Raw genomic sequence first — 27,160 nt, forward strand, 5'->3', positions numbered from 1 at the left:
CATTGCTGCAGAAAAATAACCTAGGATTGAAAGAAGAATGTGAACAGAAGAGAATCACTGTACTGTCGTCAAAGACAAGATAGATGAGCTTCTGATTAACACTTCATTTGTTTTTGTCTTAAAAATTAAACAAGAGAGACTTGTCTAAAATGGTAATCGTAACAACAATTCCGATTACATACAGCTGTATGCTGCATAACAGTGACGTCTTTAGATGAGATCCAAGACACAGCGGTGAATATTTGATCCTGCTAAGCCCTCTATTAACTCTGCTTCCATAGGCTCAATTTCCCACGAATTTTAGTGTCATTTCAAAGTCTTATTTGCAATCTTTTCTTTTTAAAAAGATTATTAAAAAATAGTCGCGGAAACAAAATTCAATCATATGTTAGTAATATGTTTCGTTGCAGGAGTTAGTCTTTAGCCCCATTGCCAATTTAATGTTTTCAATTCCTCATTTTTTTTAACTCTGTATATTTACTTGCTGAATTGATCAGCGAACTAGTTAGGCCAGAAATATATTGTTCAAATGAATGTAAGTTATTTCGGAATTCATCAATACATTAATTGTTTTGGACTTTATCGTTGTGTATTCACATAATGCGGAAGAAAATTCAATAATAAATTTGTTACAACTTCTCCTGATAATTTATTCATATTGTTGTAGTGACTCTGTAACAATATAATGTGAGATTCCATGTTCCCTTCTGCTTGAAGTTTGCTCTTCATAATATAAATTGCTATCAACATGCAAAGTGTTGACATCCACATCAAACGACACTTTAGCGGTGCCCTTCCATCGGCCAAGCCTTGTCGTTACATCAATGTTTGCGTTTGCCTCAATGACAAGTGTATCTGCAACTGATCTAAGCTCAGGTAAAGACGATGGTTTTCTAGACTGTCTGCTGAGCACATCACTTGAACAAGAATCCCACATTGGAACTTGAGGGTTTTTGGTGACGAACTGATTCTGCACAACTTTGCAGCATATCACTGTTATGGCTTTTCTGAAGTTTGGCAGCCTTAGCGCGTAAATAAAAGGATTTACCGAGCTGGGAAATAAAATAGACACAAACTGGAGATCTCTGAAGATATGAATTGTTTGACAGTCACAAGATGAGCAGAAGTTTAACACGTAGCTAAATGACAATGGAGGTAAGGTTAAGACCAGAAAGGCACCAAGAAAGAACAGAAATGTCTTCGTCACTCTTGCATCTCGCTGGGTTAGACTTGATTTTAACTTCTCGCCATCCACAAGAGTTTGTAGCTGTTTTCGCTGAGATTGAAGACTGCGGTAGATCTTATGGTTAACAAACGCCAAAACAAGCAATGTGAAAAGAAGGGTTCCATTAGAAAACACGAACGTATATATTATAAATTCTACATAAAGATACGTGAAAGGACAAACTACTGAAACTAGCCAAATGATCAGAGACGCTCTCTTGACGTGCAAAGATTTTAACTTTAGGCGGTATTTCATGGGAGACGTAACACAAATGTAGCGATCCAAACTCAAAGCTGCGATACCCAATACAGAAGCTGTGCATGAAATGAAGAACGAAAGATGTAAAGCTTTTGTCAATGCACTGTACATTATACCCATTCCCTCCAATGTGTGGTACGCTATGGACAAAGGAAGCACTGCCAGGCCTACAACAAGATCAGCCGCTGAAATGTTCAACAAGAACAGATTGAAGGGCGATCGCAATGTTTTGTATGGATCTTTGACAACTGCCAGACAAACAAGAACGTTTCCAGGTACTGTGATTAGCATAAGGATTGAAGACATTGCAGACGAGATGAATGAAAGCGTTTGAGGTGCAGTTGAATTGCGGCATTCTAAAGGCCCTCCAAACACCATCTTGAGACGGGTTCAATGGTTGTTCTGCTTAGACGTTCTGGGAGCTGTTCTGTTCAGATGTTCATATAGATGAAACTGGAATCATCGAGATGATGTACACATGACCTCGGGTTAAAATGCAAATGCTTTGCGTTGGTAGAAAATATTGACAAATGAACAGTGTCTGTGTGTGGGATTTTATCGGTATTTTTTACCCCACGATATTTAGAAACAATCGCGTTTATAATGAATATTAACCAAACAAGCCCTTGGAAACAATTTTGAGCTATTGCTTTTTTCATTTGTGTTTTTGACATTTTAAAAATAGATTATGAAACGACAACCACCGACATATTTTTCATTATTTTGTCGAACAAAATATCGGGCGACGGCAGTCGTGCTGTATTCACTTACTTATTCCGGTAGAAGAGGGTCACTTATTGGATCTTATTGGTTAATTCAAACTGAAACGAATAAAGACAGGATGTTTAAATATAGCTAACCAATCATTTGAAGGTACTGACAAGATTGTAAGGAGGCAATTAAACACTTTAATCTAAAATGCTATGACAAGTTTTTAATCTCCCTAAAACATGCAACAATTAAAATAAGTAATGTTACAAGGAAAAGTATTATTCCTATGGCAATTTTAGCAAACGACAAAAATTAAAAATAAAGTTAAAAATCATAACTTTTTAAAGTTATAAATCTTTAAATAAAGATTAAACGTCTTTTTTGTCTACAACGGCGATTTCTATTCTTGCCAACAATTTTATAATATCTGTGTTTTTCACTATTTGTTTAAAAGTGCTCTTCATTTTGTCCGAGTTTTTTTTAATTAACACATAGTCAATCTAGGACAGCTGTTTTTATTTAAACGAATATTCACAAACTTAATCAAAAGCTTATTATGGACCCTAAATTGATGAGCATTGTAAACTCGTCCATTTTAGCGAACTGTCAGCATTGTAGTTAACAACTAGTTTCATGTGATCACTTGCTTTCCGCTTTTTGTCCTTAGCTTCCTACATATTACAGGCCTGTAGCCTGGTTCTTGCTTGGGTGGGTTCGTTTTCTCCTGAAACGGACCAAACAGTTGTAGAGTGAACATTTGCTTAGTGACTTTCTCTTTATTCACGTTACCAGTGCACACGAAATGTTATCAGGGGCGTTACAAAGCCAACCTTTTGAAGAGCTGTAGACCTGGTCACTGGTCTGTAAGCAGGTAAGGGCCGCCTTCGAGGGGGGATTGCTTTCATGGGAAAAAATTTTTTCAGATAAAGACCCTTGAAAAGGTCTTCTTTTTTACTTTTTGGTGATTTTACTTGTATCTTGACAGCACATAAAGTCTAAGATCTCACAACAGAGGATCGCACTAATTTTCCCTTATTCTCATATAAACGAGTTTGTCTTTAACGTGTATCATTGTACGTGTTTGCATTGATCCGGAGTTTTCACTTGCGAGATAAACCTTGATTTCATCGCAAAAAGGTAGAGATATGTGATCCGTTACAAGTAAATATTGCTTTTCATTTTATCTTGATCAAAAAAGCTCCAGCCTGAACTGTTTTATTATGCATTTAAAAGTACAAGTGTAAAATACGATGCCGAAAATTTTGTATGCCCTAAAGTACTAGCCTATAGGCTGGCGAGTACTTGTCTCTGGGGTGTAAGCTAGCTAAACAGCTTACTTTCATAATGGATTTATAGACTGAAGAGCAAGTTAGGCAAGCGACTTTACCCATCGATGCTCGCATTTAGTTGCCACAATATGCAGGTGTTGAGGGCTTTTAAAATGAGACTTTTGCATACTTGAATTAGATTTTAAGCGATTTGCTTAAGCCTACCCTTCCGAATTCTCAGAACTTGTTGAACATGTTGCAATTGAAATTTGTAAAACGGGCCGCAATATTCAAATCAGCGGAATCAATATGAGATGCATTAGTGTCACGATCTGCCTTTATTTTGTCCTAGACTAAAAACCGAAAAAGAGGGAAATACAGGTGAAAGGGTTACTAGTTTATTATGTTATTTTTGTTGAAAATAAATACACTCCTGAATACAATAACGTCAGTGAAAATTCTTTGAAAGCGGACATTATGCTATATCATTTAGGCCTTTCTCGATTATGCTAGTAAAACTGGCATTTAATGCTACTAGAAATTCTCGCATAAAGCCAAGAAAATGCTAAAATAATGCCTGATTTCTTTAAAAAATGGCACTTGAATTCCAAAGAATGCTTTGTTTTATTTCAAACAAAACGTACGAACTCTTACATTATATGCTCATATCAACAACAGATGATACTTAATAATTGTTTGTTTATAAAAATAAGAAAAAAAAATATTAAAATTAAAAAAAAAAATTAAAAAAACACACACGTAAGTAACACAACACAAGTACACAAGTAACACAACGCACAAACAGTCGAAACAGACAGAAAACAATCAAATTAAGTAATCAAAACTGTGAAACTTTAGGATTATTTATCCTTCTGAGTTCTGAGTGCTGAAATCTGGAACACAGTCATGAAAAATAACAGAAATGCTAGCTAGCAGTTCTTTTTCAAGAAAAAACGAAAAAAAAGATTCTCATTTTCCCAAAAAATGCCGAAAAAAATGCTAGCATAATCGAGAAAGGCCTAACATCATTACGTGAACCGGACTTTTTCAGTCAGTGGGGGGGGGGGGGGGGGTTTCGTCCGAACCCCCCCCCCCAACCTACGGGCCTCTATTACACCTGTAAACTGAAGGACTCTTCTTTGCTAAGAAAACATGACAAGACTGAAAACTTTACTTAGTTGAAATCCCTTCAGTACACTTCAGGGCAATATCTTGCAAGATTTGCGATCGCCGAAGGCACGAGCCGTCCAGGCCGTCCAGGGGGATCTGAGCGCATGCCACCCACCCCTCTTCTCCCCCCCCCCCCCCAAAAAAAGGAGAAAATTTTGAAGCTTAGAGGCTCTGAAACGCTTTTTAAAATCTATTCATAAGGTATTTCTTCAGAATAATCAATCTTAGCTGGTCCAACTGAGGACAGGAGACACAGGAGCTTCTGTTGAGGACTATTTTCTCATCTAAACTTACTATCGGACTTTACATGTCCAACAACCGCTGGTCTGCAACGAAACCCTTAAATTGTTATTTATTCATTTAATTATAATCTTATTATCGTTTAAATTCAGAATCAAAATAAGGTAGGAGCAGCCATTTAAAAAAACTAAGTGTGGAGCTCTGCTTGGCTAAATCTTTAGATTGGTTATCGATTACTGTAACAAATGCGGGTTAAAAAATTTCAGTAGTTATCGATTACTGTTCCTATTAAACTCTTGTGGGGAGAAATAGCGAAACGTTATATCTAACATTGCTTCAAACTTTTTTTACAACAAGCCGGGGGTGATCAGGGGTAACGGCACGGTGAGTGCTGCTTCGTCAGCGCGTCGTGCCCCCGCCGTCGCCCGCGCCATGTATAAGCCCGCGGCCCGCGCCGCGCCTGTGAGTCCAGATGCTGAATCTACAGACACCATTATCAGCGGGCAACTGTAAAAGGCACTGTCCGTGAATGTAAGCGACAATGTAAGTGTCAAAACCAGGTCAAGACACTCGACATGGCGTCTCGACAGAGTATCTGGAAGATAGCTGGACCTCTGTCAACTATTGCTACTTGTGCTGGTGGCATTTTCTTGCTCAAAAATTACTTTGCCGGTGGAGTGTGCAATTGTAAAGCGAAACTAGACGGCAAGACAGTAATCGTGACTGGGGCAAACACAGGAATCGGACGAGAAACTGCCCTGGACTTGGCCGGCAAGGGGGCTCGTGTCATCTTGGCTTGCAGAAATCTTAAGAAAGCACAGCTAGCTGCTGAGGAAATACAAAAGGCGACCGGTAATAAAAAGGTGATTGTGAAGGAGCTCGACCTTGCTTCGCTGAAGTCTGTTAGAAATTTTGCTGAGGAAGTTCACCAAAGCGAAGATCGATTAGACATTCTTATTAACAATGCTGGTATTATGCGTTGCCCATATTGGAAAACAGAGGACGGCTTCGAGATGCAGTTTGGCGTCAACCACTTAGGTCACTTCCTTCTTACAAATCTCTTGCTTGATATGCTAGAAAGATCAACAGTCAGCCGTATTATTAATGTCAGTTCCTTGGCTCACACCCGCGGGAAAATACGCTTTGATGATTTAGAGAGCGAACATGACTACAGCCCGGGACCGGCCTACGCCCAGAGCAAACTTGCTAACATACTTTTTACTCGCGAGTTAAGCAAAAGACTAGAAGATACTGATGTTTTAGTCACTGCTGTACATCCTGGCATTGTGAAAACAGAATTGGCTCGCCATACATCCTTTGGCAAGTCCAAACTGGCGTCACTTACTCTTGCTCCCATCACGTGGTTGTTTTTTAAAACTCCTCGTCAAGGTGCACATACAACAATCCACTGTGCTGTAGCTGATGATGTTGAGTCTGGACTGTATTACAGTGACTGCAAGCCCAAGGAACCTGCTGAGCAAGCAAAAGATGATCAAGCAGCCAAACAACTGTGGGAAGTTAGTGCAGATTTGGTTGGATTAGAGAAGACTGTTGGAATGTAATGAATAAATATTTCTCCATAAATTTAAGTCTAATAAACTGAAAAAAGTAAGTGAATAGTCTCACATACATCCTTTAGAGAAATGTACTGTGGCCCCCTACTTCAGGATACCTCTGTTATGGGGAGACCTGTCGGGGGACAGTTGTTATATAATGTAGTTGCAAATTGCATGCCTTGAATATTGCATTTCTTTGAATGTTATAAGAAATGGAAATATGGTCGTTCATAAAATGTGCATGTCACAGAATTTAAGTCAAAATTTAAGTTGCCTGTTCCAGGCTCTTGGTCAGCGGAGCAAAGCAAGCCAAAGACTGCGAAGGAGAGAATAGGGGGAACTGTTTTTTTCTTGGCTCGCTTTCTCTCCTGCTCTCCCTTCTAACCAAGAGGCTGGCACCGGCTAAAATGTAATGGTATAACTATTGGTGTCTCAATTTTTTTGAGAGGTTGTCTTGAAGTCTGATTTCTTTTCTAAGGTTAAGATAGTGTCCGGCTCCAGAAAATCAATAACCGCTGCTTCTCAGAAATGAATGGTCTGTGTTTACAACAAGTAAACACTTGACAACTGGCTAGCTCACTTTGTATTCTCAATTTTCTTGCCTTTGGCATGAAAAACATTAACACTGATGACATATTACATTGTAGCTCAACAAACTGAACTATGTAGTGTCTGACACTTAAACAAAGAAAGATAAGTTACAAAGTAAGAAACGTTCAGAGATTCCCTTTATGTGGACTTTTATAAGTAAACTAGAAGTTAAGTACACCGGTAGTGTTAGGTTAAAGAATATTAAATTTATGGCATCAAGCTCAGCTTATGGAAGAGTCAGCATGTGTGGGTTAAGTACTGAAAGGCTTGGACTCAAAGTGCATCAATTTAGCAAAATTATTTGATTGACTTGGAAAGTATTGTTTACAATTGGAAATTAGAAGAAACTTCTAACTTAAATATAGCAAAAGAGATTTTACAATATTATCTTGATAAAATGCTGGGTCTTCCAATGTGGAGTTGTAAATAAACCCCTTAAAAATTTATTTGAGGTATTAAAAAGTGAAGACTTCACCCAGAACATTGAGAAACAACAAGTTTGCCAATTTGTTTCAATTTACCTTCATTTAATCTGGGGTTAGTGAGTTAACCAAGTCACTCAAGGTTAGCCATTGGCCATACCTAGCTTCGAATTTTTAACATCAAGTTAAAACTGTTTTCACCTGAGATTTGGATTTAACCTTCTGAAAATCATTAATAATTCAATAAGTTAAAACATAGAAAATCATAACCATCAAGAAGGTTTTGAAGTCCAGTCTTAATTAGCATAGATATTTATGAATTTATTTTTCTGTTTACTCCATAGTTTTTATTTTAATTTGAGAAGATATACCAAACACTAGAGACAGTGTTTCATTGGCTATCCAAACACCTCAAAGTTCATCAAAAATACTCTCCTGCGCATCCCATTTTAACTCTCTACTCTGTGTTTCGATATACCAATTAAACACTGTTTCTTGTGTTTGATATATAAGGTCCCAGTTGTTCAAAAAACTATGAGGTGGGTCCACAATGCCAAGAGTGTATAATCAATAAAATACAGACTCTTACAGCAAGGAGCCTAAAAGTGTAATCACTTTTAATTAATTCACATTCTTTTGTGTAGAGTATCCAATTAGAAGGTGAGGATAGGCTATTTTTGCCTTCTGATTGGATAATCTACATGAAAGAATGTGAATTAATTAAGTGGTCACACTTCTGGGCTCCTTGCTGTAACTAGAACAATGTAAACATTTTCATTTATTTTTTAACAAAACTTGTAAGATGATAATATACTTAGCACTATGTGTAAATTACAAAAGTTACTTGGAAGCCAAGTCAATCACGACATATAACATGATATAATTAGGAGCAAATTTAACTAGTAAAGATCATTTTTGAAGATTGTTGTTCTTTTAAACTCTGATACATGTTAAGTAAGTTCAGGAAGGTTATGTACTTCTAGAAGATAACAATATTATTTATCACTGATTTAAAATTCTTTCAGGTGATATAGCAATGAAGGGATCCATTATGTAAAATCTCTTGTCGGTCAATGTGAAAGAAAACTATCAGAGTCCTGGGGCAGAGGAAACTGACATATGAAAGTGATAGGGATGCTTGTTGTGCTTTTAGTCCGGCGGCTTAGCTCCTGAATTGTGCGATTTTTGATACATAATTAATAAGCACCAAACTTTGCAGGATTATACAAGCATTCGCATACTAATCAATTCTTGATATAGTGCCAACGCCAATTTCCTATTTTCAGCTAGTAAACAGCAATGAAATTTTCAGCCGAGAGGCCCCCCTGACCCCTCCCCACAAAGTATTTCTTCTTGTACTTTTATAAACCTTTTATTGTTGATTTTTATTCATAAATACAGATATGAATGCTTTTAATTAGGCTTACAATTGTTATTTTTTACCATCTGTTTGATATCAATAATTCAATAGGAAATTATTGCATGGGAAAAGATTTTTCGTTCCCCGCCCTCTGCTCCCTCGCGTCTGTCGTTTTGCGCTAGCGTCCAGGTCTCTTGCGATCGGTGAACCGTTCGTTAACAGAAGAAAAATAGGAAAATATAGGGCTGTGAACAGTCCAAATTACAGCATTTCATTCTAAATTTTGTACGTGCGACTTGGAATCGCTACCTGGTATAATAGTATTTGTCTATAAACCAGGACAAACAAATATTTCACGAAATTTCATTGATTTTAACCCTATCCAGACCGGGAGGGGCGGAAAGTGCCCGCGCTGACTTTGAACGCTTATAACTTTTTCAAGATTCAACCAAACGCTACCAAACTTTGTGAGTTTATCTAAAATTTATCTGGAAATAATTTGGTAGGGTAAGTTGTTGTGTCAGGAACTTGACGTCACCATGGCAACGGCATTTTGACAGGCATGTTTTCCCAATTTTGCAATTTTTGTGTTTCAATTAATGAAAAATAATTTTAATGCAATTATTTTCATCTTTTTATGGCTTTTAAGCACAGTTTTATTAATTTTGAGTACTTTGCAGTAATTTTGGGCGGTTTTATGACGTTTTGGAAAAAAATCGAAATCCAAGATGGCGAATCCAAGATGGCGGCTGTTTTGATATTATGCTGTAATTGTCACGTCATGTGAGGTCATCTTCCCACGTGACGTATATCCAAAGATAGGTGTTTGGACATACTATATATTCCCTAAGTTTCATTGTGATTGCTTAAATATTCTGGAAGTTACGGAGGTCTGAAAAGATCCAAAAAAGACCGGTCTGAATAGGGTTAATAAATTAAGGTTTCCATGGAAACCGGTGTTTTTCGGGCTTGGCACTATATCTGAAAAAACTTCTATTGGTGACCACTTTCATTGTGCCAAGTTTCATGCTTGTATCAAAAAGTGCACAATTCAACTAAAATTTCGAGCTAAGCCGCCGAACTATTTGGTTTAAATTACAGATTAAGGTCTCACTAAGGGTGCATAGGACAGAACACAAATATTTCTAGCTGTCAAGGTCCTGTTAAGGGTCACACTTGAAGGAAATAAAACACTGCGTTTAGGTTTTTAGAGGTCTCCCTCCAACACTCTATTTTTATTTCACCAGCATAAATATCTTTGAGTCTTGAATGATTAACTCTGATTAACTTTATGGAAAAGAGCACAGCACACTTGCTCATTGCTTTAAATAACATTATTTTACTGTAAAAACTAACTGTTTCCCAGCAAAGTGTTGTTCTTTTTTTCTTTAGAAATAGAATAACAAGTGTATTCCCGTAAAGAATTGACAAAACTGTTTAGTTGTTGTTCATGATTATTACCATCATTTTGAACTACAAAATCAAATTCTTCATCATCAAGCCCGCATTCAGACTCAGCATCATCAACACCTGGTGTGAATATCCATCCTCTTGATTTCCTTACTTCCTCAGAGGCACTTATCCGCACGTGTACAACTTGATCATAATTTTCTTTAAAATAATGTACGTCAGACGTTCTTCTTGCATCAGACACGATCCATACTGGTTTTTGTAATGAATCATTTTCTTTTCCAGATGATGTCATCTTAACAGCTAATCTGCAAAAATATGAAGGGTCGGTGTTTCTTTTTTCTTCCCCCCAGCGAATCATATCTTGGCGATAAAATTCCTTGTAAGTTGTAGAATCAAGCAGGCGATCAAAATCCAGACCATTTTGTCGGGCATACTCATATTTCAGAGGTCCTGAGAGCCTCATAATTTCGCAGCAATCATGGCCAAGGGCCTCTTTAAGTTTGTTTGCGACAAAATCTTTCCCTGATTTTCGTTTTCCGCTCAAAATAAACACAACTTTAGGATACCGAAGTTGGCCTCTAACGTCCGCCATTTTGGTCAAATGCATAGGTACTTCATATATGGTAATTATAATGTACCCTGATAATGTTGCAACCTCGTCCCCAGGGCCTTCTCGGCGACGAAACTCGTCGCCGAGAAGGCCCTGGGGACGAGGTTGTTATTCGGTTGATAATGTTGTTGAAGTCCTGAAGTTATCTGAATATCAGCTACTTGATTGATTTTGCGTTCTTTGCCTACTTTCGGATTCCTTACCTGTTTTGCTTGCTTTACTTTAGTTCCTTTGCTTCCTTGAGGTTAACTGGCCTTTCCAGATTGTGCTCGGCACTTTTTTTTAGCGCAATTTGGCTTAGGGAGCACTATTTTGATCAGAGAGCACTTGTCTTTTTTGGCCGAAGAGCATCTTCTGACAACGTTTTTGGTAAACAAGCCAATTTCTAGCTTATTTAAAGCAAATTACTGGATTTTTTGTTTTATATAGCAATTTCAAGTTTCCGTGACTACAAATAATATCTCAACTGGGCTAAAACTGGTGATTTCGACAGTTGATTGGGTATCCATTCCTGTGGGCTGTGGTACGTCGGTAACTACAAATATTGGGTAGCCTATAACGTTTAAGGCATCTATACGTTTTACAATAATTTATTCAACAAGTAGGACGTGTGAGACGGCCCTCAGGGCCCCGTACCTACGTCATCAACCCCTCATAATTTATACAAACTCATTAAAAATGCAGAAAAATCACATGACAGCATCGATTTCATGTATTTATTTATTTATTTATTTATTTATTTATTCTATTTTATTCGTTATTTGTGCAATTATTGACTTGTATTCAATGGAAACTTGCCTTTTTAGTTGCAAATCTAAATTGGATAGCATCTTTTCTTTCAAATAATGAAAAATTTGTTGGTAGCACTTTTTTAATTTTTGGAGCAACTTTTGAGCACTATTTTGGTTTTGGAGCACTTTGTAAGCATATTTTGGGCATTTTTGGGAGCACTTTTTAGCTTTTTGGGAGCAAAATCTGAAAAGGCCTACTTGAGGTGCTTTGCTTCCTTGAGGTGCTTTGCTGAGATTCGCTTACTTGAGGTACTCCCCCTCCGGGGGAGGTATTTCGCTTAGTTGTACTTGAAGAAACAATATCGCGTATGGTTGATCGAAGTTTATCAGTAACTCTTTTGTCTTTTTTTACGTTTTTCTTTTACTAAATTTCTTAGTTAAATCTTTACCGCTCATAGTGTAATCAGTAAATACACTCTTTTTTTTATAAGAATCTAGTTTATAAGAATATCGAGGCTGAAATTTGCGAATTTTTAAGAATATTTTTAGAATAAACCCGAGGCTGAGATTTTGAAAAGAATATAGTTTTTAGTTGAAACAAAATCAGGTATTTTCATTTCCGTCACTTTAATCTCTGTGAGGATTGCTTTGTTTAAAGCCAAAACGGCCAGGCTGCAACGAAAAGCAATGGTACATGTGCACAATGTAACACGATACAGATCTGGACACCAAACACTTGTTAAAATGTCAGAGTGACTTAATTCCTTAAACAAATCCATGACCACAATTCTTGAGCAAATCCTTTAATATCCCTGGTACATTGAGTAGATAAAACCAAATTGATTGCAAGGCTGGTACAACGGCAGGAGGGCAAGATTTATTTAGGCCAATAAATCTTGCCCTCCTGCCGTTGTACCAGCCTTGCAACCAATTTGGTTTTATAAGCACTTAGAGTGACGTCTGGTACGAGCATTTCTTGAACAAGAGATCCGGCAGCAGAGAAGCCAAGCAGTTTTTTCTTCGTTGCGTGGTCCCCTGCATCCAAACTGTCATTGAGTAGACACACGACGCGTTCCGAATCGAGAGAAATCTGAGCAAAAAATCCTGAACAACTTGATAAATACCGAGTTACAACATTTTTCCTTAATGACTTTTATCGCTACGAGTGTCAATCAATCTATATTTTTAAATGCTATCCTATAGAGAAAACAAGTCCGAGAGTCACGTCATGCGATGAGATCATTTGTAACACTTGTAATTGATTACCCAATACTTGCAAAAACGGAAATGTCAAAGAGTATTTTCTAAGAATGTTCATAAGAATATTTTTAGCCTAAAATCGGCAGAAAAATAAGAATATTCAGTCTGGGTCGGAAAAACTGTATTCTTATATAAAAAAAGAGTGTATTCGGCCTTTTTCTTAATAAGACTTCTTGGTTACGTATCTCCAAAGATGATCCATAATGTTGACTAATTATATTTTTTACAAAAGTCGACATATTTAATCAGTTTTAGAAAAAAAAAAGAACTCGTTTTCAAATTTTAGGCTACATAGGTTCTTATAAAAATGGTATCTAATTTGCAAATTTTAGACTGACAGGTTCTTAAATGTAAGGTTCTTACTCGCGGGTTTTTTATAAGCCTTGCGTCCACAAATGACGTTTTGTGGTCACTTGATATATAACCCTTGCGCCAACAAATGACGTTTTGTGCTTACTTGATATATAAACCTTGTGCATACAGATGACGTTTTGTGCTTTATCGATATAACCTTTGCGCTCAGAAATGACGTTTTGTGCTTACTTGATATACTAGGAGTAGTTCTCACTAACATTGCCCCCGCGTTTGGCTAGTCCTGCTTTGAATTTGATTTTGCAAATGTCGTCTTTTTTTGCGCCTGCATGATAACTTTTTATTAACCGTCCGTCTTTGGCGTGAATATGTGAAATTTTCTTGGATGTTTACTCTAGTGCTTTTATAGCCGTGAGACATCTTACAATTAATGCTTATTTAATAGTGAAGGCCTACTCTGTGACCCAAAATCGCCCAAAGTCACCCAAAGTCGCTCTAAGTTGCTTTATAGATAGTATAGATATTTTCTGTAACAACGCTTTATGGTGTACCATGATGATTCCCATGTACACGTATACCACAACTGTACTTAGGTCGGTCACCTAAAATTGCCTAAAGGGTCACTTATAATCGCCCAAAGTCACCTAAAGTCGCCCCAAAATCGCCTTGAATCGCCCGTAATTTTGGACAAAATAAGCTAAAATCGCCTAAAGTCACCTTAAATCGCCCAAAGTTACGGCGACTTTGGGTCCCAAAGTCGCAGTGTCCAAATGTACTGCAAGCTTGTAGTGTCCAAATCTGCTAGCTTGTGTCAAATAAACCGTGTAAAACATCTATTTGATAAACCAACGCTAATAACCACCATCAATTCTCTGGTTTTCAGCAAAATGTTTTATTGTTCATCAGTTTGGGCCAGTACACCAAAGAAAAACATTGCTCGACTTCAGAAAGTGCAAAACTTTGCGGCTAGGGTTGCCACCGGAACAAGGAAATTTGATCACATCACCTTACGTTAAAGCAACTCCATTGGTTGTCGGTTGCTTGGCAGCTTGAAGTCAGAGACGCTGTAATGGCTTATAAATGTTTGCACGGACAAGCCCCAGCATATCTGCGCAGCAAATTTATTGTTAGAGCTGACGTCCATTCTGTCAATACAAGACACCGAAACAAGTTGGATGTCCCGCTATTCAAAACAGCTACAGGACAGCAGTCATTTGTATTCAGAGCTACTCGGCTTTGGAACGAACTACCAAGGACCCTAACAGATGTTAATAGTTTGAGTATTTTTAAGGATGCTATAAAACGTCGCGCTTGGAAGAATTTTATTGAAACATAGAACCCTTTTTAACGTAACCTTTTTTAATATTTAGAATGATTTTATTTTTTAGCTGTACATTTTTAACATTTTATTGTAATGAGATTAGTGTCTAGCGGTATCGATTTTAGGCTCGATTTCCAGCCGCTTTTTTTAAGTCCTCGTATTCGTTTCTAAGAAAAAATGATTGTAACAACTATCGAACAACTGGAGCTAACTGTTTTCATTAAATTTTCTTGGCATGGAAGCGGAAACCACAGGCTTCGTCTCGACAACTGATCGAGACTGACTTGTCAAAGATGCGGCAAAATTTTCTCACCTCTTTTGACGAAAACGTCTCGCGAGTCTCAGTACTCAATCCCTTTTGTAAAATCTTTTTTACAATTGAATATAATCTCCGGGAGTGTGTTTCGTCGAGAAATGGCAAATCTCAGTTGTGAGTTGTAGCTGGGTAGTCTGTTTTGATCGTGACTAAGTCTTTCGATCTGTTGTCATTTGTGTTTGACCGATCGCGGTTTACAAACGAGTCTTTCAATTCAGCGAACTTATCTAGCTTTGAGACGTTAGCCTGCGTTGCAGCCGGACGTCTCACAAAACCTCGGGGTTTAATTCGTCTGCAGTCGCAAATCTTCAGCTTGTTGCTCGCAGTATGGCGGCGAAAACATCGCAAAATTAACCGAGACCACCGTGCGCGCCTAGTTTCTTCAAATCGGGTATTACCATACATTTCTTGTATATTTCTTCATATATTTTCTATTTTTTAATCCCTTATATAAATATACACGCGGGGACTTCAATGATACCTTGTGCACTCAAATGACGTTTTGTGCTTACTCGTTTTAAAAGCCTTGTGTTCACAGACTGCTTTTTTTGTTTACTCGAAATAAAAGCCTTGCGCTCACAAACTGCCGGCGTTTACTGTCACTTGATATATAAGGCTGATAAGGCTTGCGCTCACAAACTGCGTTTTCTGCTTACTTGATATAAAAGCCTTGCGCTCAAAACGTGTGAGCGCAAACTTGATACATCAAGTAAGTTACTTGATGTATCAAGTTTGCGCTCACACGTTTTGTGCTTACTTGATATATAAGCCTTGCGCTCACCGACTGCGTTTTCTTTTGATATCTGAGCCTTGTGGTCACATTTGATATACTTAGGGTAACCATGGGTTCGGAAGTGCGGGCTGGGTTCAAAATTGGGGAAATCAGCAAACAACGGTTCAGGTTAGGCTCTTACCGATAGTGCTCGTAAAAAAACCTTTAAATGCTTAAAGCAGTGCTTGTTTTTTGCCAAAAAAGTGCTAAAATAATGCTAATTTTTTAAAAAAGTGCTCATGGGTTACATAAAAATGCTCACTTTTTCCCGATGTTTTTTGTGGAAGAGGTACTTGAGCGAGTTTGTGGTCTCATAAAAGAAACAGGAAAAGAGGAATATTAATTTGAAACTACCTTACAAACAGAGATGAACAACGGTCACAAAGGGCAAAGGGCAACTGGTGTAGGACTTGTTACACTGCTTTTTCCCTGCTCGCTACAAGACAGTCAGTCGGTTTGGTCTCCTTGAGTTATGGTGTAATCCGAAAGGCGGGAAAATGGAGCAAAATGCGCGAAAGACTGCTCCAAAGCGCTGACCGTGGAGCCCGTTTAGAAATATAAAATAGGGTACATTACAGACTCTTGGTTGTAGGCCATCGTAACTTGATTAAAAATATAACACAAACAGCGGTGATAAACATTATGAAAAATCGCATTTTTATAAACTTGACGTTTCGTATGCTAAGCTAAATGTATGTAGCTTAACATACGAAACGTCAAGTTTATAAAAATGCGATTTTTCATAATGTTTATCACCGCTGTTTGTGTTATATTTTTAATCCGGGTACATTACAATAAATATATATGAAATATCTACTGTCAAATAATGGAACCCCGCTGACCAACTGAGCCCGCTACGAAGTCACGCAACGCTGGCGTGACGAACAATATTACTGCTGCAAGGAATCGGGAGAGGGGCAATGCTTCAAAATGTTGAAAGGTTTTCGATTTCAAAACTGTAAAAATTTACTCAACTTACCAAAACAGGAGCAACTACGGAATATAGGGCGGAATATAGGAAGACTTTGATCCACCTCCGTACTTATGTCTTATTTAAAATGAGTCAATTGTAAATATGTAAATAGCAATTCTATTTTAATTTTTCGTTATCAAATAGTTTGTTCTCGGAAATATTAGCTTGTCAAGCTACTCTGAAATTCGAGCTTAAATAAAGTTTGTGTTATGTTAAGTGTTATGTAAGCCCATTCGGAAAACGTATTGGAAAGAAAAGCCAAAGATTAACCCTGCATTTATCCTTATTTATCAGTGAAAGACAAGAGTATGTGGTTGAAAGATTCGCCAAGACGTTTGGACGTTGCGCACGAGTAACACCTGATCCCGGGGGAGCTACTCAAAAACGTTTTGTACGGGGGGATCGGGAGGCTCCGACCCGAGGTCCAACCCCTTACCCTTTGACAGAAAAGGCATCCCTTTCATATACCTTTTACTGAAAAAAGTACCCCTTTCATATACCTAAAAAACATGGCATAGGCCTAAAACAGGAAGTCTTGATGCCATTTTTATGTACCGTTTATTAAATCTAAATGATACAGCCATAAGGTGCGTCTGTTCGAAATATTTTAATTGAAAGCCCTTTTAAATACCTAAATGACCGATATCCCTACCCTTTCATATTCCTAAACTTGTGAAATCCCTACCCTTTTATATACTTGAAGCATGAAAAAGGTACCCCTTTCTGGCAGGCCTCCCCGTATAGGCCATGATTGGTCCCAAGTTAGTTGGAAATTGCGGCACTTTTCCTGTCGATTTCGGCGCCTGTTAATTTTCGCCGGCACATATGATGCCTCGGACTTCAGGAAAAGCATGGCCATTTGTTTGATCCTGTTCAGGCGTTCGGATAGGTGAGAAGCAAGCGCGAAAAACAGCGAGCGAAGAACTATCGATATCCGAACGCTTGGTAAGCGACTTCTCCGTTACACCGCAGCACAGCTCGTGCCAGGCTCCTCTCGGTAATCAACATGGCTTCGGACTTGAAGGACTACTCTCAATACATTATTTCTCGGGAGATTGATATAAATCTTCTGGACTGTAGAACAGCTTTTTCTGGACTTACAGAAAAAGAAAAGCTCTACGCTCATTATCTTTGTCGAGCCTCGTGGGATGGTGCTCTTATTTGCCTGCTTCAAACATCGCCCGAGTCACCCGGAATCTTTTTACTGTTACAACAATTGTTCCATGCGGAGTCTGTCGAAGAACTCAAAGAGCGGGCGTTGTCGTCCGAAAATGGCCCAACCCAGGAGGAATTTGAGGTATTTTAGAAACGTTGAAACTGTTTTGTTGAAATTATCAATTTATTTCACAATTCTGTGATAGTTTTGGAAAACAATTCCGCGGTGGGATATTCTCACACGGGCAATGAAACAGGCAGAACATGTACAGCATGCATGCTTTTTATAGACTTGTTAGTAATCGTTCGTTTAACTTTTATAACTGAAGCCGTTTTTTGTTTTCTCTAAGTAAGCACAATGATTTTCAAAGAGAAGCGTGAGGGATTTTTACGCAAGCGTGACGCGCGAGGCTTCTCTTTGAAACGTGAGTCAAATAAACGGCACGCAATGCATGCGGAAGTTAACGTAAACAAAAGTAGCTGACAAACTGTGAAGCGTGCCATTTGACTGACTCGCCAAAATCTCAAGAATTGTAATTTGATCTTACAGGAATCTTACGATTTATTTTTAGATATCATGTTGTTGCTGCTGCTGCTGCTGTTTAACAAATTAGTGTTACATTTAAGAGTCACATTCACACATTCATTCAGTTTCATAAATGACATTCGGTACTCGGCGTGGGTATGAACTAGTAGAACTAAGGTCAAACGCCATCTTGTTTACTCCGCTTTGAATGTAGAGCTGTCTGTTTCATTGATTTCGAATTTTGTTCGCTTATATTCGGAAATCCAATAACTGATAAAGTTCAACACTCTCTCCTCACCTGAAATCTCCGTTTAACAGCAAGAAAGCAAACACAGTTTGCTGATAATACAAGAAGTATTCTCCTTCAAAAATACCACAAGGAAATGTGCACTTGGGGTCTATGCCACACGAAAGTAGAGTAAATTAATTAGGCCATTTTTTGTTGGAATTTTTGACTTGACATTTGGCATTTATTTGCTGTTTGTTAGTTGGTTCCAAGTTCCAAGTCTAAAGAGACCAGGAGTATTTTTGGTCATTATAGTACCAATTAAAGATATCTATACATTTATTGTAATTTTTTTACAGAATTTTTTGATATACGCTGCTGCCTTCTATGGTAACCTAGGCAACTACAAGTCATTTGGAGACACTAAGTTTGTCCCCGATTTACCAAAGGTATGTATGTTTTCTTAACATTTTTTTTTAATTGTTCGTTGCAAAATGATTAACCCAGAATCCTTGAGTTATTTTCTCAGGCATATAGCAAGTTATTTTTGCTTTATTTATGTTTTAAATTTACAGTTAAACACGACATTAATTTCCTTTCCATTTGAGCCTGGTCAGGTGACGTATCATTTTGACAATTTGACTGACCTTGTGTTTTTGCTTTTTTCTGCCATAGGAAAAACTTCAAAGAATAGTGTTCTCAAGTAAAGCTTATGAACTTAACTCCAAAAGAGTAGAGCAGCTATGGAATGATTGTGGAGATACAGCGTTTACCCTGAACTCAAAGACTCAACAGCTAGGACTTGGACAACAAGTAAGATACATTTTAACTTACCAAATTATGACTGTTTTAGTTTGTTGTGGGGGGGGGGGGGAGGGAGGGAGGGACTTACCATGTACTGGTAGTCCTTTGGATACAATCCTTGCTATGATCTCACAATTTGCAAAGCAATCATTGTGTGGTTCTGGAAATGGCCAAACCCAGCCCAAGGAAATTAAAAATTAGGAGAAGGTCCAAGTATGAGAGTTTTCTTTTGAGGTGGGTGACATGCATTACAATCAAGGGTCCGAAAATTGCGCCTTCCTGGTTGCCAATGCGACTAAATATTGAAAGCTGGCAACCAGAATTTCACAACTGATCGCCCACTGGCGACTAAGTTGCTTTGTAAGAGTATTCAGAGAAATTAATTAAAAAATAAAATTTGGAGCCGTTTTTAACAATTTATTGACTCACTTTTTATCTTAGTGATGTCCTTGAGATAACACTGAAGTAAATTTCTCGCTACATAATGTATAAACTCCCCAACAGCTCAGCCAACAGCTGAGATCAACACGATTCGAACATTGCGAGCCGCCATGTTGTTTTCCTCAGCGGTTTTCCCCTCGACGCTATTGCGGGCGCGCCCAGCCATGTGCTTTCTTTCGCATGCAATGGTCCATGCAATGAATATTCATTCTGGCGATGTCATGTCCGCGGACACGCTGAAATATTTCCGTCATTTACTTGAAACTGGTAAGGCTACAGATGCAAAAAACTTTGTGGAAGATTTAGATATTTCCAATTACATGCCAGGCTACTAAGCTACGACGTTCCATGAATGCAACATGTTCTTGTTGTCACTGTGTTGAATGAAAAACCACCTGTCGAAATATGTCAGAAAGTTGGTGGAAATGATGTTTTTTATATTATTAAAGAGCGGAATGTTTGGGTAAGACTGTAAAGTATTTTCCGTTTAAATGTTAGAGAGTTAACATTCGATGAAGAAGACTTTTTAAGACTCTACTTATAGGCAGGGTACAGCATTTCTTTGAGTGATTATCATCGTTGTTTTGTGGTATAAGTAAGCTGTTTTTGAGCATACATGTATGAATTATGGCCAAAATTACACAAGAAGAACATTGAAGTGTTTCGTCTTTTAAGTGTAAAAGGAAAGTCAATCGAAAAACATTGGCGACCAAAAGTTGCCATCTGGCGACTAAAACTTTCGGTCCGGTCGCCGGGTGGCGCCGCTGTAAAAAATTTAATTTCGGACCCTGCAATGTGTATCCTTACCACAGTACAGGGCCGTATCTGACTAGGATTTTTTGTCTGCATGGCAAACTCTGCACACCTTTAGTTTTCTTAGTTATTTTCTTTAGTTTTCTTATTTTTTGAGTTTTCCTGGCGGGGGCAGCTGCATCCCCAGCTATGTCTGCTTTATTTGTTTCAACACACTGTTTTTACATTATTTTTTAGGGTCTTTCAACGTATTATTCCAGTAATTGTGTCAAGACTGATGCTGAATTTGTACAAGAGTTTATGAAAGAAAAGGTGTTTACAATATTTATTTATTATTCTGTCCGGTTCACCCTCCTTGTCATTGTGATCATAGTCCTCATCAGTCTATACAACTTATCAATTTAACTGACAGGAAATAGAGACTTACAACACTAGATTATTCAAGGAGGAAAAGGATGGTCATGTGACATACATTCTTCGTTTGGCTTCTGCAGTAACAACTGGTAAGTTTGATGCTGTCTTAGCGGCATTCAAGCTACAATGTAACCCACGTCACAATTCTTCACGTATCAATATTATGAAGTTGGTTAAATAACACATAAAGCAGTGTAAATCGAGAAGGAGGGTACTGGTCACACTTCAAAAATGAACTCATTTAAACATGTAACTATTTACATTTTCTAAGAATGATAAGTTTCAGCATTTTACAAAATGAGTGGTTTTCAAACGACTTCCAGAGGATGACCAACTGAAGGGGGTTTTCAGAGAACCTCAGACCACACTAGAAACACTATGTCTTTTGCTATGTTTCTGTATGAAAGATCACTGTAATAACTTTTTGATTTCTCTCTCTTTAATAGTTTGAACATGCTTGGAAATCTCATGAAACCAAAATATATACATTTAGAAAAACATGTAGCAAAAAGCCAAAAAAATGCAGCCTGTTCACAGCTGTTTATATCTTGTTTGTTGATTGACAACTGGGCATGGATAATGGCCAGGCCACTGGCCCCTTTTATACCAGTACCTCTTAAAGCACAATCAATTAATTAATTGCCCAGGGGATAATAAAATTCTCATTAAAAAGAATCCAGTTTCCATTACTGATAGGCTCAATTTTCAGCCATTCTGGTGAAATTATAACTATGCTTAATCCCCAATAGTCCGGCGGCATAGCTGAAAAATTGTGTCATTTTTGTTACTAATCTCATATTTTGCAGATCAATAGAGATATGCATGGTGATTAACTTCTGCTATAGAACCACTCTCAGTTTTCACCGTATTGACTGTAAATGGTGTTCAAGTTTTTCCTCGCTGAGACCCCCCGCGAAGTCGTTCGTCATCTTTTAGTAACTCAGGAATGACTCAATCATTTGTGCAAAAAAGTGAAAATTTGGTATTAATTTAAACATTTACTTCTAAAAAAATAAATTTTGATGTATTAATGAGCCATTCATACAAACAAATACAAAAACTAGTGGATGATTATGCATGCAAAAATTGTATGCAAATTTGTTACTTGCCGGTAAATTGTCTTCATTTGCCCGTGTTTTGGCAATATTATTTTCGCAGTGGCATTTTAGCACAGGCAAAACTGGGAAAATTGTTAACGGATTTTCAGTGACCAGCTGGTATTACTGGGCTGTTGTTTAAACTTTTTAAGTCAGCTATGTCTTCCAGTAAAAAAAAATATGAAGAAATCACCAGGCCAAAATGCTGAAGCAAATGCGTATTTTGCCAAGAACATACAAGCGAGAATAGTGAATTTCCAGCAAACTCGAAACGGAGCAACCGTGGTGCTGGATATTTCACCCTTGAAAAGGATTTGCAGAGTTTTATGAGACCAAAGAACTTTACATAGACTTACCATAGCCAGATATGATGCAGGAGAGAGAATTGCTCAGACGCGTTTGAGGCATAATGCTTCATGGGCTAAGTCATACCACGTACTATATATTGCGAGAACTTAATTTCGCGAAAATGGAAATAAAAGGGAATATTTCGATTCGCCGGACTTACTATTCGCACTTTGGCCAAAAGATACGTTAAAAACATAAAAATAAAATAAAAAATCTTTAAAAATAAATTTTTTGCGGGTCGCGGGATCTTTAATTTCGCGATTTGCGAAAATCGCGAAAATTAAGTCCTGCAAACATAAGTATCAATAAGGTAGTAAAATACTACCACATTGAAAACGCTTCAGTAGGAAAAAACAAATTGAAGGAAATGCATCGCATAACCAGCTGGTGATATTGAAAAGCGCTCGAGATGTGAAAAGCGCTCGAGATGTGGTATTGCTAGTACGACTGTAGGGAAGAAAATGCTGTTTCTTTTAGGGGGGACAAGCCACTTAGGGGAAACGAATATTTCGTGCAAGCACCACTTAGGGGAAACGAATATTTCGGGCAAGCCCCATAGAGCTAGTACCTCCAAGTGTTAAAAGCTCTCTACTGCCTTTTTTTAGATTGCACTCATTCCGAGGCGATGATAACTCACACTATAACTGCTATTGGCAAAGCCGTAGAGTACGTAAGTCCGGGACATACTGTGGTTATTGCTTGCGATCAGCCGCTCTTTGCTTTAGCAAAAACAGTCGAGTGGGCTCAGAAGAATCGTACATAGGAAGATAAGCTGGGAGTCATGCTTGGTGGTCTTCACATCGAGCAGGCGGCATTAAAGGTTTTCGGAACCTGGCTCTCTGGCAGTGGATGGGTTGAAGTTCTGTCACAAGCTAAAATCACTACAGCAGGAAAAAAGCGGAATCGCTTCTCAACTGTGCACATATTACGCGCACTAGGTACTCTCTTAAGGAAACTGCAGCAACCTTTCTTTATTCTTCAGAAACAGGAATGCAGGAAGTATGTGAAATCTGTTTAGAAGGTCCAGAAGGGAGAAGAAGCTGATGCGATTTACACGTGGAGAAGTAAGAAAGAAACCGCGATCCCTATACAAATTGAACTTATCAAAGAGGACGGCGGGGCGATAGGCCTGACAGAGAATCCAAGTGTGTTGCTAAAGTGGATGGTATCTGGACCTGAACTAGCGAGGTTGGTCCTCAGACAGTTTGAACATAGTGATGAAGACAAGCACCCACATGCTGCCCCATCACGAGTACTTTTAGCCTGCGTTGTAGACAAAACTAAACCTCGATATACTATACCGAAATTTTGTGACACGTCCGGCTGCGACGCAGGCTAGAGTACTTTCAATGCAAGTTAAACAAGGTTAAAGGATCATTTCAGACCCCTGGTGTCAAAAATATAATAGAGGGGCTGGCCAATCTTTTGAGGAGACCATTCAATTTGATCTAGGAAAGAAACAGCCGAAATTAAAGTCCCCTCCCGAGCAGATTGTCCAATGTTTACCAAACTAAAGGCAATAGTTGTTGCTAGAATCGCGGAGGCAACCTCGATAATGAACATCTTTATCTGATAGAGGAACCAAGGTATCGCACCCAGAAGAATGGGACTAGGCGTTCAGCGAGAAAACATGGCGACGGACACGGTGCACACTGCCTGACGCTGTAATGTTCTGTCACGAGTTCGTCCTATGTGGCTGCAAGACCAACTGTAGCAACAATAGATGCGAGTGCTGTAAAAGGCTAATTTACCTTGGACTTCACTGTGTGTCTGTGCGTGTCATAAAATTTTTTTTAAGGGAATAGTTTCCAGACATCATTTTGATCTAGAAAGGCACAATATCTATAGCTTTGTGTATGTCACTAGAGCCGCTAGCAAAACACAACACTTCATTTGCACCCTAAATTAAATTAAAATTTTAATACAAGATGAATAAAAATTAGATAGGACTAAGACAACAAAATACAGCAACACAGAGACACACAGACAAAAAATAAGAAGTTTGCTTATATTATAATTTAGTAAAAATAAGCTGGAAAATAGAGTATAATTATGGACAGATTAACTAGCAGAAGAAAGGAATTAAAGTGTGAATGATGAGTGATTTGGTTTTCAATTTCCTCATCTGAACTTGCAAACAATGCATAAATTGCATAAATTAAAATGCGGTTGCTATGGCGATGGCAGTTTATTCCGTTGTACATCTCGACAGGGCAGCTCCGGGCCATTCCTATACGCCGACATATCCATATCTCCTGTTAAACATGAAGAAAATCGCTTTCCACATGTAGCTCATTTAAATGCAGTTTCCATGGAAACAGCGTCTCTGTCGAGGTGGTTCTATAGCTTAAAATGTTTATCTCGATAGTCTCTATCTGTGTGCCAAATTTCAGGCTGGTAACAAAAAGTGCACAATTCAGCCGAAATTTTAAGCTATGCCGCCGGACTACAATCCAGGGCACCAAACATAATATCAGCACTTAAATAAAAGTAAGAGTGGTGACATTCAATACCTGAAATTGATTGGCGCAATACATGTTGTTTTTAGTGGAGCCTTGTCCTGGTGCTAGTGGAGAGCAAGACAATACAGCAGCTGTTCTGGGCTCACATGAGTTCAAAGGCTGCACCGTCAAGGTTGAGAGAGGAGACTACTCTGGAATATTAAAGAAGGTTGTAGAGCATCTTGATAAAGCAAAGGTACTACACATCATTAGATTCAAAGATTTTTATCCTGTTCTTTCAGTAACACATTCATTAGCTCTGAGCAGGCTTTCATTTTGGAAAAGAAAAAGTGGGTGTATGGGAGGGGGGTTCGGGCGGGGGGGGGGGGGGGGATAATGGTTAATGAATTGGACTTCAAAACCAAGCCCTGGCTAATTCAGACAAATATCCCCATATCTGACCTCTTAAGTGAGACAAAGGGTCCAGCTTAGAACAGACATTCAGTAGAACCCCGGTAACTTGAACTCTGAAGGGAAACGAAAAACCGTTCGAGTTAGCGGGGTTTCGAGTTATCGGGGTAGATTGAATACTTAATTTGCCAAGTTAATAATTGATAGCTTACTGATTTTTCAGCATCTCAGTATACAGCACAGTGCAAATTAAACTTATCTCGTCAGAAACTGTAATACGATCATAAATTCTTAGGATAAGAGTGGAAAAAGGCTGTCAAATAGGTGATCTGTTTTGTTGCTCTAATCAATGGGCAACCGTGGCGAGTTGCAAGAACCAGAATTCGAGTTATCAGGGTAAATTTGACCAAAATTTTGATCAAGGGAAACGAAAGTTAGTTCGAGTTAGCGGGGTTTTTGAGTTATCCGAGTAAAAATGACTTAAAAGTGAGTTCAAATCCAAGGGAAATGAAAGTATGTTCGAGTTAGCGGGGTTGTTCGAGTTATCCGAGTTCGAGTTACCAGGGTTCTACTGTAGTTCCCATATTGCCTTAATTCCCACCATCGGTTTGGCTGCAGTAGATGGTTCTTGGTTAAGACAAAAACTGGGAATTTCAGTTTTTATTGAGACAGCACCAGCGGCAAAACTGTTGTCATGGCAACAGCCCTAAGAGTGACATTTTGTTTCTTTTGTGATGCACATTTGTGGTGCCAAGTTTCAAGAACACTGCTTTAATAGTTTTAGAGATATTGTTTATTCAGTATTTTACCATTTTTTAGAGTCAATTCTTATGACGTCATCACTGATCTAATTTGCATAATAAAAAACGTCAATATCTCTGAAACGAAAAAAGATATTTCAAAAAGAAAAACGTCATTCTACTGAATTTTGAAAGGCCTTTCAAATAAGCAGGAAATATTTTTCATGTCATATACACTTTAAAGACAAAGGAAGAGAATAAGAAGTAAAGTAAGAACTTAGCAACATGTCTTTGAGGATAAGTGCATGGAGAAATAAAAATTAAACTAGTTTAAAATCATTTTGACCTGAAATTCATTTCAAACTACAATATGTACATCACTCCGTATATTATCACGTTTTATGAAAAATACGATAATGTCACTGTGTAGTACTAGTTATAAATTAAACTTGTTTCCAGTGCGGTATTCACATGAGTGTTTAACTTGTATATGGTGTGGTTGCAGGAATTCACTGCTAATGACAATGAGCTGTCCATGCTGAAGAACTACATACACAGCTTTACCACAGGCTCTGTTCAGGCCCACAAGGATGGCTCTAGGTTCTGGATCAGAGACAAAGGACCTATTGTAGAAACGTAATGATTCATTTGATTGTTGTTCATTATACTGTATGTTAATTACCAGCACTATTGACAGAGGTGTGTTTTTAAACATTACAGACAAACACTCTGTGTTGATCTGAGCACTGCTTTATCAGGCTCAGTCTGAATCATCACCATACTGGAAATAGAGAAATTGATAGTTAAATAGATTTTGTATATGTACACGATGTTTCCTAAACTGATAATCTTTCCTCAAATAATCAAAACTCCCTTTCAAGAAATTGTTTTAAATCAATACTTTTATTGTCTTCCCCCTTTCTCTGCCCTGTCAAATTCCATTCTTTTATGAAATCGTTCAAAACAACTGTTGTTTCAGTTTTTTTTGTTTAAAATACATTTCGTACTGAAATGTATGTGGGTTTGGTTTCACGCGTTAAGGTCTTCTTATCTTCAAAGTTTAATTGTTAAGAGAAAAGTAGTAGAATATTTTAAGACTACAAACATCAACGGTATGATGTTATATGTTTTAGTTACATAGGTTTTATAGAGACATACAGAGACCCGTTTGGTGTGCGAGCAGAGTACGAAGGTAAAATCGTTTGTTTCTTTTTTTCCTTAGCATTTATCTATTTTATAGCATTTTGGCATTATTCACTGAGTTCAAAACGGTTACCCTCATAATAGCCGTGTGA

At 38.0% G+C, this 27,160-nt stretch overlaps 3 protein-coding genes and 1 pseudogene across 3 annotated transcripts in view; 2 read left to right on the top strand and 2 right to left on the bottom strand.

The window, feature by feature from the left end:
* Positions 1 to 653: 653 nt before the first annotated feature.
* LOC144636657 (histamine H2 receptor-like) lies at positions 654 to 1,902 on the bottom strand (annotated as a pseudogene).
* Positions 1,903 to 5,441: 3,539 nt separating this feature from the next.
* On the top strand, positions 5,442 to 8,585 carry LOC144635330 (retinol dehydrogenase 13-like). Its single transcript, XM_078494443.1, has 2 exons — positions 5,442 to 7,011; positions 7,118 to 8,585. Exon 1 carries the CDS (start codon positions 5,448 to 5,450, stop codon positions 6,432 to 6,434), a length of 987 nt encoding a protein of 328 aa, XP_078350569.1. The 5' UTR covers positions 5,442 to 5,447; the 3' UTR covers positions 6,435 to 7,011; positions 7,118 to 8,585.
* Positions 8,586 to 9,680: 1,095 nt separating this feature from the next.
* On the bottom strand, positions 9,681 to 10,806 carry LOC144635290 (phosphomevalonate kinase-like). Its single transcript, XM_078494399.1, has one exon. It carries the CDS (start codon positions 10,804 to 10,806, stop codon positions 10,153 to 10,155), a length of 654 nt encoding a protein of 217 aa, XP_078350525.1. The 3' UTR covers positions 9,681 to 10,152.
* A 6,682-nt stretch (positions 10,807 to 17,488) lies between these two features.
* Positions 17,489 to 27,160, top strand: part of LOC144634273 (dipeptidyl peptidase 3-like) — a 28,316-nt gene continuing 18,644 nt past the window's right edge. Inside the window, exons 1-8 of the mRNA XM_078493184.1 lie at positions 17,489 to 17,806; positions 18,776 to 18,865; positions 19,092 to 19,229; positions 20,652 to 20,726; positions 20,827 to 20,917; positions 24,822 to 24,970; positions 26,371 to 26,501; positions 26,999 to 27,057. Of these exons, the coding sequence (XP_078349310.1) occupies positions 17,516 to 17,806; positions 18,776 to 18,865; positions 19,092 to 19,229; positions 20,652 to 20,726; positions 20,827 to 20,917; positions 24,822 to 24,970; positions 26,371 to 26,501; positions 26,999 to 27,057 (1,024 nt within the window). The 5' untranslated portion in view covers positions 17,489 to 17,515. The remainder of the gene's footprint in view (positions 17,807 to 18,775; positions 18,866 to 19,091; positions 19,230 to 20,651; positions 20,727 to 20,826; positions 20,918 to 24,821; positions 24,971 to 26,370; positions 26,502 to 26,998; positions 27,058 to 27,160) is intronic.

Source organism: Oculina patagonica, chromosome 13 (assembly GCF_052425735.1).
Source record: "Oculina patagonica isolate OP01 chromosome 13, crgOcupat, whole genome shotgun sequence".
NCBI lineage: Eukaryota > Metazoa > Cnidaria > Anthozoa > Scleractinia > Oculinidae > Oculina > Oculina patagonica.